This window comes from Bactrocera oleae, chromosome 6, assembly GCF_042242935.1.
Source record: "Bactrocera oleae isolate idBacOlea1 chromosome 6, idBacOlea1, whole genome shotgun sequence".
Lineage (NCBI taxonomy): Eukaryota > Metazoa > Arthropoda > Insecta > Diptera > Tephritidae > Bactrocera > Bactrocera oleae.
Window position 1 is genome coordinate 24,603,319 of NC_091540.1, and position 13,418 is coordinate 24,616,736.

The 13,418-nt window shown below is 34.8% G+C and overlaps 1 protein-coding gene across 3 annotated transcripts in view; it reads right to left on the bottom strand.

Moving 5' to 3' along the window:
• LOC106623148 (uncharacterized) overlaps nt 1-13,418 on the bottom strand; it is a 200,143-nt gene extending 186,725 nt beyond the window's left edge. For 2 of the 3 annotated variants that reach the window (XR_011397195.1, XM_036371518.2), the window contains exon 1: nt 9,833-10,142. Coding sequence is in view for 2 of the 3 variants with exons in the window: in XM_036371518.2 (XP_036227411.2) it covers nt 9,833-10,045 (213 nt within the window). In the remaining variant the exon portion in view is untranslated. Of the gene's footprint in view, nt 1-9,832; nt 10,143-13,376 lie in introns of those variants that run through there. The other variant, XM_070112226.1, reaches the window with a different exon arrangement.

Sequence of the window (13,418 nt, forward strand, 5' to 3'; positions counted from 1 at the left end):
TTTCGGATATACTACAGAACCTCCGCAATTTTTCATACGGCATCATTGATTTAACCTTATATACTGACCACAAATCACTCATTCATTCTATTGTATTTCGGAAAAAACCCGAATACTAAACTAAAAAGGTTGAAGAAATTTATTGAGGAATTTAGTTCCAAACTTGTCTACAAACCTGGTCACCAAAATGCAGTAGCTGACGCACTCTCCCGTCAACAAATAAACAATACAACAGATTGTTCTCAACATTCAGCACAGAGCTCTCCAACTGACCAAATAAAAAGGGTGAATCAACAAAACTGGCAATTGACTCCAAAACCACCGACCAAGTAGGACGCGTCACACATTTCATTACAAAAATAAGCAATATTATTTAACAAAGCTACAACAAGTAGCTAAATCCAATGTTACTGACGCGCTAAGAATAGATTAAGATTATAGGTCCTAAATTATGCAGCCCCAATATGGTCGCCTGGTTGCAGTGACACGCAGAAGAATAAGCTTCAGACCTGTCAGAACACTGCACTCCGGACTATCAGGAGATGCCTCTTGATGTCTCCAATCGAACACCTACATAGTGAGGCCCATATGCTTCCGGTTAAGGAACACAACGAACTCCTCTCCAAGCAGTTTCTACGAAACCACCCCTGTAGTCGCCTGCTTGTAGCGGAGCCGCCTCCTAGGAACATCAAGAGGTCTTTCCTTGATAACGTCGACGACATTAGACAGTACGCCGACCGGACTTCGGACGCAACGAACTTCAGACAGGCACTGACCGCCATTCACAGTAGAGCCATCAACACCTTCGCCGACTCCCTTTCAGTGAATGGCGTATTACGAGTCAAACCACCACCCATAGCAGACGTAGAGCTCGAGTTGCCTCGCGAAACCAGAGTGACCCTCGCGCAACTTCGTTCTGGATACTGTAGCAGGTTAAACTCCTACTTATCCAGAATAGACCCCGACATACCAAACACATGTCCTGCATGCAATAAGTCTCCGCATGACACTAACCACCTCTTTGCATGCCCATCGACGACAACGAATCTGGAATTTATCACCCAAACGGGGACTAGGTAACCGTTACAACAACAACAACAATTGATTAAGAGTTTATATTCCACTTTAAGGATGACGTCCTTTCCCCTTTTTCCCAATTGTACCTTTGTGATAGCACCAAACTTGCTAATTGACATTACCAACCAAAACGAACAATTAGAATTAACAGGAAAAACTCACAGACGTGCACACCGAAATTATAAAAACAATATGCAAGAAATATTGTTTAACTACGTTTGGCCTAACATAAGAGAAATGTGCAAGAAAGAAACGATAGACTGTCAAATTTGTTTGACAAACAAAAACGAACGACAACCAAATAGACAACCTATTGGAAAAACACCAATACCAACAAAAACTGGAGAATACGTATAAGATGGACATATTTCACATAATTAATTGTATGTATCGAAGCTCTACCGACAAGTATCCGAAGTATTGCTATCTCCTAATTCATACCAAAGCAAACTGTCACGAACATATAGAATAAATACTTACACAATTGTATACAAATGCAAAACATTTAATGACTAATAGAAAATGTATTTATCAGCAACATGGCAAAGGCCGTTTATACTCGACTACATATAGAACATACTGCAACACCATTGAATCACTCGACAACTAACGCTCAAGTAGAACGGTTGCACAGTACGTTGATTGAAATCAGTACGAGTTTAGATAGTGAAAATAATACGACTCCAGGTGAAGAACTTTTTAACGCCATCCGACAATATAATTCTACAATCCACTCGCCTACAGGACTCAAACCTGAAGTAGTCTTCTTTAATCGCGAAAAGTATCCAGAGATTAAAGAAATCGTTCAGAACAATCAGGAGAAGCTATTGCTATACCACAACAAAGGACGAAGAAACATCTCGTATAGACCAGGAGATATCATATATTCCAAAACAGATCGTAGGAATAAAATTGCTAAACGATATAATCAGCATAAAGTTAAGGAAGATCACGGGGACACGATCCTTAAAGATAGCATCCGCAAACAAGCCACACAATGCGATCCGGAACGGTATTAATTAATCTATTTTTATTATTTGTTGTATCCCATTCCGATCTAATCACAAATCTTAAATTCAAGAAGTATGTCTTAACAGAGAACGATCCGGTCTACCTATTTGAAAATACGACTTATCTGTACCACGTAGCAAAATTGTCAATTATCCTAGGTCCATACGAGAATATCATGAAATCCAAATACGTTGCAGAAGAAAACAAAGAAATAATTCTTATTAATAAAATAGAGGCACTTAAGACACAGCTTATATCTTCTAATCGTAGACTCCAACGCGCATTAAACTTTTTAGGTTCTATTCTCAAGTTTGTCACCGGTACTCCTGATCATGACGACCTTATAGAGATCAAGACAGGACTCGATTAGTTGATAGAAAATAATAATCAACAACGGAAGATCAACAGTCAATTTGAAAAAATACAAGAAACACTTGACCCAAAGACAATTACTGAAGAATTAATTATTACAGAAGTTTACAAGGAATTAGAAGCAGTCACGAATACCATTAATTTTGCTAGAACAGGTAACTTTTATTCTGGTATTCTAAACCTCAAAGACATTCAAGAAATTGTCTCCATAGATGATTTTAATATATTTTAATATTTTTGAATATTCTGATATTCATGTATGCATGTACAAAGATGCTTAAACACAAATATCCCGGAATAAATAACCGCTGTAAATTATATAACTTAATACCTTTAGCATACAAACACGGCAAAGTCCGATTGGACTCTCAAGTTGCAAATTGTGAAGCGAATGTCAAAAAAAACTTCTAAATGTAAAAATTATGTGGGATTAAATATTTGTAAACAGAAGCCTCCCGACAACTATACCATCCCACTGCTTGAAAATAATAAGGCAAAATGTAATGTTATTCAAGAAAATAATATACCACTTATTGTATTAGATCACGGAAATATAATTATTTATGGAGAACATTTGTGGAACAGACAAAGTGTTAACGGTCCAAACCTGTTATAATTTAATCACAGTACTAATTTAGATAATAAGGTACATTCCAATCACGATCAGGAAATTAAAGATATAATTCATGCCCACCAAAATGAACAATTAGAAGTTCTGAAAATATTAACCTCCAATTCAGATTATACATTTTCAAATATTCAAAAAATGTATAAATACATGATTCCTATTGAAGAACAACCAGAAAAGTTCATATTGTACCTAGATTAGATTAGATAAGGATAGAGGTATGCACCGCGACGTATGGTCTACAAATCCCACAACAGCCGGTTCATCGTTACCGGAATTGACCTGGTATCTGGCCAAGGGCTGTTATTTCGGCGATCTAACCCTGTTTGCATCGGTAAGTTAGTTTAAGTTTGTCCTCATTAGAGCAACACCTAGAAGCAGGGTTGCTCCGTATCCTCTTGACCCGTGCTGGCATCGAGTCCAACCCGAGGCTTGAGGAATTCTTTTGCTGGATATGCGCTAAAAGGCTCCATCCAAATTCCACCTCGGTTAGGTGCAATACTTGCAGTGGATAGAGCCATCTTAAGACCTGCTCAGGCCTTATAACACATAGGGAGTGAACCACAAGTTACGTGGCCCCATGCTGCCAACGCAATACTGCGACACCAGCCTTAACGGCTGTGCTATCTGCACCATGTTCGCGCACTGCGCCGGCACTCGAGTCGAGTGGCCAAGAAAGAACCTCTACTGCCCTAAGGAGCTCTAGGCAGCATGACTTCCAGTCGTGGTGATAACCGTTTGGTGCTAAGTGACTTTAACGCGCACCACGATCTTTGGCACTCCTGCCTGCCAAACGATCGTAGGGGGATGGAGCTGGCGGAACAGATTGACGATTCGACGAAGCCCCCACCAGAACTATGAGCTACGGGCGTCATCGTTGGCGAGCGTCAATTCCGCAAGACGATCGCTGCTGCTACTGCTCGCTTCATACCTACTGGAAGAATCGCGGAACTCCGCCCTAATTTCCCAGCCGAAGCAGCTGTATTAGCAAACGGGCGCTACACCTTACGCCATGCCGATCCCCGAATATGGGATCTCAATTTGGAAATTCAGCAAATGGTAAATCAACATAAACGGATAAAATAGATAGAGCATCTGAAGTCCTGCAATCTCTCCACCGGTGTAAGAAAGTTTTGGACTACTGTCAAGGCCTTGTCTAATCCAAGGAGACATGACGACCGGGTTGAAATTCAATTCGATGGCCATGCCTCCTCGGACCCGAAGAAGTGCGCGAGCCGGCAGTTTACACTGCACTCTTCGACCGACAAGGCCAAACACATCGTTTGGCGACGGCTGCGCAAAATACCAAAAGACTGCGCACCACTTACTTTCACCAATGGGGAGGTTCAGAGTGCCATCAAAAAGGCAAACTCGTCCAAATCCATTGTCCCTGACGGAATAAGCATGCTGATACTAAAACATCTAGGCTCGACCCCATCAAGGTCCGACCCCCCCAAGGTCCTCAACCGATGACCACTCTTCAAATACCCGATGTGTGGAAAGTCGCAAGAGTGGTCCCATTACTGAAACCTGGGAAACCGCCAACAAAGGGGAGTCTATCGTCCGATAACTCTTCTTTCCCCAATAGTGAAGACACTTGAGGCCTTGCTACTCCCGACATTCACTCACCACCCGAGTCTAGCAGACCATCAACATACCTTCTGAAAAGTGCACAGCACCACCATAGTAGTACAGTGAACCACACAACGCTACTTGAGGACAAAGAATAATCCATGCTCCCTCGAGGGCTGAAGCGGTGGACTATGAACTACCTGAGCGGTCGGCATTCATCCGTACTGTTTCGAGGTCAAAACTCCAAACATAGAAGAATTAAACAGTGGGTTCCGCAGGGTGGTGTACTCTCCCCACTACTGTTTAATTTCTACAGCTCGAAACTCCCCTAACCACCAGAGGGAATTTCCGTGACCTCGTACGCTGATGACTGCACAATATTGACGTTGGGCAATGGAATCGATGGCAGGTGCTCGAAAGTAAACGGCTATCTCTCCGACCTTTTTCGCTTTTTCTCTACAAGGAGTCTGACACGCTCCCCTACTAAATCCACAGTGACCAGTTCGACTAACTGGACGAAGGAGTATAGACTGAATCTAAACATTTTAGTAGATGGCACAAAAAATCCTCGTGAATCCAGAGTGACCCTCGCGTAACTTCGTTCTGGATATTGTAGCAGGTTAAACTCCTCCTTATCTAGAATATACCCCAACATTCCAAATATATGTGATGAGTCTCCGCATCACTAACCACCCCTTTGCATGCCCAAAGAACCCCCTCATCTAACACCCTTTTCCCTATGGTCCAACCCCGTCGAAACAGCTCGTTTCCTGGGCCTCCCGTTAGATGACCTCGACGACAACCAAACTATAACTTATCACCCAAGCGGTGACTAGGTAACCGTTACAACAACAACAACAACACCGGCCATCGGACGACCACTTGCCCCAAGCAGCCAACGTGTTCCCTCTAATAAAGTGCAGTGGAAATTATAACTAAAAGCTGTGGAAAGTTAAGAAAAATAATCAATAAAGTGTACTTGAAAATGAAATAAATTATTAAGTACCTATATATTGTAAAAGGTGTAATTATAACTGAAACCGTTAATGTTTAAAAAGATAAGAATAAAGAGTGTTCTTAAAAGAAGGATATTATACCTAAAGCTATTTATATTGAAAGTTTGGAAACAAATTGAAAAAAAATTAAATAAAAATGAGTATATTGAAATATTTAGGCAATTCATAATCTTTGTCTTATGTCGTATTTCAATAGTCTTAAAAAATACGACACTTGTGAGCACCCCTTAATCCTTGTATGTCGTATTGTGTAATATTTCTACACTTCACCAGCTGGTAGTGAAGAATTAAAACTAAAAAATGCCACAAGAAAGTGGCAAAAATAAAAGTAAAGATTCTTTATGTGAAAAGTTTTCTAACGTTGAAACGGCAGCGTTTTGGTTTACACTGCACAAAATCATTTCCAACCAGAGAAACAACAAAACATATTTATAATTCACTTTTCTTTAACTTGATTTACCTGAATATCAACAATAAAAAAAGTAAACAGATACAGCTGATAGAGAGCACACTCAAAAGACATACCTCGCCGTGTTGTATTTGACGTATTTTAATGTTGCATGGGAAGCAACAACAGTGTTGATATGCCAGTCATAAAGAAAATAAGACAACATGACACCTTGTGAATACCCTAATTGAGAATTGTTTATCAAAAGTATATTGAATGGGTTAAAATAAATTGATGGCCGCTGAGTTACGGATAAGGAGATATTTCCATTTAAAGTTTAAAATTCAACTATTTAAAGTGCGTGTTTTTCCGATTTATAAAGAATTTTACGTTTATATTTTGAATTTGATTATTATCTTGGGAAATCTTTAGTATAGCATCCCCGAGTTCGAGGATGAAATGCATTTTAGCGGATAGAGGATATTCTCCATATAAAGAATATATATGGATATATCCGCAGGAGTTTTCGAGGTATCTGGGCTTTAAGTCCAGAAAGTATGTAATTTTTCTATGTATTATGAATTTTACACTTATATTATTCAATATTATATCCACTAACACATCACTAAATAGTCTTTACACATGTGTATATTTAATCATAAATAGTGCACAAATAATTAAATCGTAATTAAAGTTTTATCAATTGGTATTCAGTTTTTGTGAGCATTATTATCAAAAAGAGAGAATATTACATTTTCAAGAAAAAACAACAAAGGGAATTGTTAAGATAAAACTTATCTTTATTTGGAGCAAGTGTTTGTTCGACACTTCTCTGCTCATGTATTCAGTATGTTTCGCAATAATCCAAACTGCTTTCAACAAAATTCTGCACCGGCTCAAAAAGAAAGAAGTGGTGCAAACACAATATGACATGTTTCATTTCAGCGGCCCCTTTTTTTCCGGATTAGAATCACTTGGATTTTTGTATATAATTAGCAAATGTAAAAAAATTAAAACTGAGTTTAACGTCGTTTGCACAGAATTTGGAACGAAATTCGTGCGAACCGTCTGTACTAGTTTCCAAACCCGTGTGAAGCTTTGAAAGCAATGAAAGGCGAACGATTTGAATTAAAACACATAATGCAAGTCTGTAGTTTAACTAACAAATAAAACACTTTTTTTCCTAACTTTAATATACATTTGTTATTTTTTGCGGAAAATATATATACACGCGACACGCTATATATATCCGGATATAATTATCCCCGAAACCGGGAGATACTATTCAAGAGTCCAGCTATTATCTTAAGCTTGAGATCCTCCTCTATCCATACATACCCATTTTAACCCCGCGGGATGCTATTTTATGAAATGTAAAATGAATATTTACACACGAATTAGTGAAGTGTTAGTGAATATAAAAGGAGGATCTCCTCTATCCACCCATACCCCTTTTATCATTGAAATTCTGGGAGGGGACTCTAAAGTTATCCCCATTATACGATTACGGATTCCGGGGAAAAGCTTTCTCTTTTTTATTTTTGTTCATTTGAAAAATATGGGTATGGTAACTCTTATTATTTGTTTGCATGCAACCGTTTTGTTATTTTGTAAATTAGTACAATTTAAGAAAACTTTAATTACGATTCAAAACTTTCTGTGCACTATTTATGATAAAATAAATGTGTAAAAACTAGTGATGTGTTTGTGGATATAATATTGAATAATATAAGTGAAAAATTCATAAAACATAGAATAATAACATACTTTGATTTGTGCATTTTCGACTTTAAACGCGAATATCTCGAAAATTATAAGTCTCCTGAGGCTATACGGATATATATTCGGTAAATGTATAGTTTATTTTTTTAGCCTCAAAAACGATTTTTTTTTTTAAATCGTCTTATTTTGACGCGAATATTACAAATCTGTGAGCGGAAAGTGCGTTGGCGGCCTTCGGAATCGCTTCAAAAAAATAACCCTGGCCGATCCAACACCGGGGTGTACCAAGGTCTTTTCGCGTAGAGCTCCTTTTTGCATTGGTAAGAAGTTCTACAAGAAAAAGTAATATTGTCATAGAGGGTATAACATAGTACTTAACATTAATGCTCTCTAATAGTTTGTTTCTCTAGGTTTTGGATTCCTGTCTTTGGGCTATTATCTGTTTTCATTTCTTTCAGTTCAATTACAAAAGATGTCGATACGATAACACTGGTTATTTGACATTTTGCAACCCCTGTGTTGTTGTCAGAATGGGAAAACTTTAGTTTAGCATCCCCCGATATCAGAGCTAAGAGGGGTATGGTTGGATAGAAGAGATTCTCCAGATCTCGAATATATATAATTATTGCCGCCGGAAACTTATTGTTTTCGAGATATTTGCATTTTAAGTTGAAAATTTCACAAATTTCATTTTACAATTTCTCGATTTATGGTTATCTTTTCTTTTATATTATGCACTTATTAAACACTAACACTTCACTACAATGTTTCTACATATTTATTTTATATTAAATATTAAAGTATTTGCTTTAAATAAGCATTTAATTTTTACACAATTTTCGTAATATATCGTAATAACAAATGGGTTTCATTTTGTCGGATAATAAGTGTCGCCATATCCAAACGGATGAAAGCAATCAAAATAAATAAAAAACGCAATCACCCTCTACAAAATATTATGAACTTAATTTTCCATTTTAATAAAAGAAAAAGGTTTTATGGCTTAAACGTATGTTTTATTGCATCTTATAATTTCACAAATGGATAATGATGCTGATTTACTATATTTTTACGCCATATGTATTCATATTTCAAATTCTCAAAATCTTCACTGTTATTATAATTATCCTTAATAAAAATTGAAGTTTATAGAGAGTGATATTTTCTCTTTAACATTACTTTTTTTTTTTTGTTAAGATTTTTGATTTGCCGCGCTTCAAAAAAAATAACCCTGGACAATCCAATACCATAATTTATCTATAGAAGGGAATGAACAAAATTATAGTTCATGTATTTGGGGTATAATCCTCTTTTATTGTTCATTTTAATTCGCTTTCAAAATATATATTTATATATATATATATATATAATAGATATGGCAACACTTATTATCGGACAACATGGAACCCATTTGTTATTGTTCATATTACGAAAATTGTGTAAAAATTAAATGCTTATTTAAAGCAAATACTTGAATATTTAATATAAAATAAATATGTAGATACATTGAAGTGAAATGTTAGTGTATAATAAGTGCATAATATAAAAGAAAAGATAACCATAAATCGAGAAATTGTAAAATGAAATTTTCAACTTAAAATGCAAATATCTCGATAAATCGTGATCTGGAGAATCTCATCTACCCAACCATACCCCTCTTAACCCTGAAATCGTGGGATGCAAAACTAAAGCCCACCCGTCAGAATTATGAACTGAACTATATCATTTAAATATTGAATTAAACTATTTTTGCACTATATAATGTAAAATAAATGTGTACAAACGAATTAGTGAAGTGTTAGTGGATATAAAAGTGAAAAATATAAGTGTATGATTAATTTAAATCGAAAAAATGCGTACATTAAATAGTTGAAATTTTCAACTTTAAACGTAAATATCTCGAAAACTATAAGTTTTTCGCGGCTATATCTACATATATTCTTGATCTGGAGGCTCTTCTCTATCCGCTCATACCTATTTTATCCCCTAAAGCCTGGGACGGTATACTAAAGTTTTTTCGAATATAAATATGACATTTTGTTTTACCGTCAGTGTACTTCCTAGTTTACTCCCAGCACTACATAAGCTATTCAAAGCACTGAGATAACTTATCCAGGCCAAGGAGCACTCGTTCAGTGCAGTCTTCGTTGATATTGGCGCACTACTAATAGATAGCGAAGATCCAGTACTACTTATAGAATCTCTGGGTGCTGTCGAACCCACTGGACAACCAGCAGCACAATCTATTTCATTTTCCATTTTGCAAATAAAATATTTTATTATTCCTTAAATCAAAATTTATTACACAAATTAATATCAGTAAACAATAGAGCTGCAAAATAATCGATGAGACTATCGATATAATATTTTGACTATTGATGGTTTATGCCTTAACTAGTTTTAGGCTGTGTGCCAAACGGTAAAAAATTAAAATTCTGGCAGATAAGAGTAAAATTTTAACGTTCCAAGTGGTGAATCCGAATGTCAGAATTTTATCTACCTAGCTAGGTAAGATTTTGCCTACTTATAGTAAATAAATATGAAAACCGATATGCATTCAGGAATAAATGAATTTAAAAGAACAGCTGCATACATAACAAATATGTTATAAACTAGTTTATTAATTCTTAATTATTCATTCAGAAATGATACTCTTAATAAGGAAAGTTTTTGACTTGCACTTGACGGAATTTTTATTATTTAGCCGAAATAATGCAAACTAAAATTAAGATACAAGAATTAAATTAGTAGATTAAAAGATCTAAATGTAAATGTATTTATGTATATATGAAAATATATTGTTTACCGAATTCAAGTAGCATCGTAATAGCCTAGCACGCTGCCTAAATTTCTCAATTAATAACCAATCTTTAAATTAATGAATTTTTTCTTGTCTCAATAATATTAATATGAGCAAGCAAAATATTTTCTTTTAATTTAATTCATTTTACGAATATATTCAATAATTTAAATAACGTGGTTAACATTCAAACGACGCCCCAACTCAACGCAGGGACCGTTTGGCACATGTTACCGTTTGGCATACAACCTTACCAACAATTAAAAAAAAAAATTTGCTTAAGATAGCTAAATAATGATATTGGTGGTAACTGGTAGTCTTCAGTAAGCAGCATGGTATAAGGGAGTAGCGAAAGGGTATAAAATACGGTAGATATATTTCTTTTTTAAAAAGTTATTTAAAATTAGCTTGTGCAACACTGTTACGCATTGCTCAATAGCAATACTGGCATTTGAATTTATTAACAACTTTTAGTCAAACGGACAGACAAGTTTTTTTGAAGGGTAAATTGTCTTTTTTTAAATGTTTTTAATAAAATTATTTTATGGGTTTTTTTCATAGAAACAAACAAGTTATTTCGGATCAACAGGTTAGTACTATTTTCTATAATTCAAATTAAAAGAAAATACTAATGGGAACTTTTTTACAGAAGCAATATGCCACGCAAGTGCATCAGAAGCTGCAAAGGCTCGTTACGTCTTTATAAGTTTCCGGGAGTGTATTTATATAATTATTGTAAAATGAACTTTTTGAATGTTTTTGTTTTTTTATTATTAATAATTTTGTTATTTAGTTTTAAGGTATATACGTGAAAATAGGCCTCCTGGGGAACCGAACACCCAAAAAAATCGGTAACGCGCCATTTGCATACCCCATGGTGGTGTGGAAAATGCATTATAGATATAAGGAAATGTACTAAAATCCAACGAAATAAAACATATTATTTGGCACAGAAAAAATCATGTTTTTATTTAAACAATGAATGCAAATAGAGGCGTTGCAAATGAAGAAATTGCCCATGATTCTAACTTTTGTTGGTGTTGAGCACTATAATACTGGCCACATATTAGCTTTGGAAACAATTAGATGCACACTAAAACATTAACTCTGATAAAAGCATATTGATCGTATGAGCATGATAATTTACATATAAACAATTTTGTATCATTTGAAACGTAATGCTTGTTTCACTTTCCAAATCATTGTCATACATAAATCAGTTTCTAAATTTAAATCACTCAATCGAATTTAAGTACGCAATCTAAAGAATCAGGACGTCTATTAATGAAATTATATCCTTTCAAAACGATATAAATATCATGCACATTGTGGGCGGGTTAAAATAGCTTTATTATTTACTACAGGTTTTCTCTGGAAAAAAAATAATTTTTGTTATTATTTATTATTCTATTCACTAATACACACCTGCATATTTTAAATTCTTGTGTGAGCAGTTTTATCAAGAGCAATTAGCATTAAATATTCACTATTTTACGAAGTTTGTGTTGCAAATGTTTAAACATTGCCCTCAGTTTCGTTGAATAAGCATTTTCTGCATCCCGTTATTTGACATAGTTGCTTATTTGCACCTTACATTTTTCCGTGGTGAATATTTATTAAGTTACCACAGTTAAAAAAAGGCATAAATATATATCGTAATTATTCTGAAATTTGCCAATAATAGCTTTTTTAAGAACATATATTAAAATAAACTTATTTTATTTTGAAAACATATTAAAGTTTTACATATAATCAATATTTTTTGGACAACTTTTTTATAAATTAAAAGAAAATAGCAAGATGCAACCATTTTCCGGTTAAAAGTCGGCCAACTTTGATATCAATAGAAACTCAACCCCTAGGCGGACTGGACGTTTAATGATTATACACTTATCTATATTTCTATTCCAAATAACTTAACGCTTTACTACTCCTTATCCGAATTCACTACTCCTTACTTATACCTTAATTGTTCCTAACACGACCACACTCTAACTAGAACTGTCCTGCTGCATAGTCCGGCAGACGTTAAATAGTAGATCTCTAACAAATCTTCTCTACTAGAACATTCTGGCAACTACGAATTCGCTGTCTATTAGCTTCTGGCAATTTATCCTGCGTTTGATGTTGTTCTATCATCAGTATTTGGCACAATATTTTGTAAGCAATTAAAAAAAAATTAAAAAGAATCTATTTCATATCAATTTCTTAAAGATTGTGATTCGAAGTTAACATTTTAGTTTTTTTGGTACTTATGCTTTGTGACCGCGTTATAGAAATTTTAATATTTGTTATCGACATTTAATTTTCATTCTGATTTTGCACATAACCTCACTTATTTATATACATATGCGGCCGCAATTCAGAACAGTGCATAAATTAAAATTGTTAAGAAACTTCCATTTTATTTAGTACTCTTGATTTTGGAAAATAAAATTATGAAATTGAAATATATTATGTAAACATGTGTTGACCCAATACCAATATCCCAGTCAAATAGTTATTTGTGCTTCAAAAAATTAGAGAGCTTTAAGTTTTGTTTTTGTAGAAAACTACGGATTGGGTAAAAGAACTTTATTAATATTTATTTTCTAACATCTTAAAAATAGGTATACTTCAAGGCTCATATGAAGTATTAATATGTGCACAATGTCTATTTAATATATGTACGTACACACATACTTATTATTTGTTTTGTGAAATAAAAGTTTTTTAAAAGTTAATAACAGATGGTGCTATCATTGTATAAATCTATATCAATATTATACAATGGGTGCTATCCTTATTTACCTTCTCCAACTGAATACGACGGGACATATTATCCTTCTAATC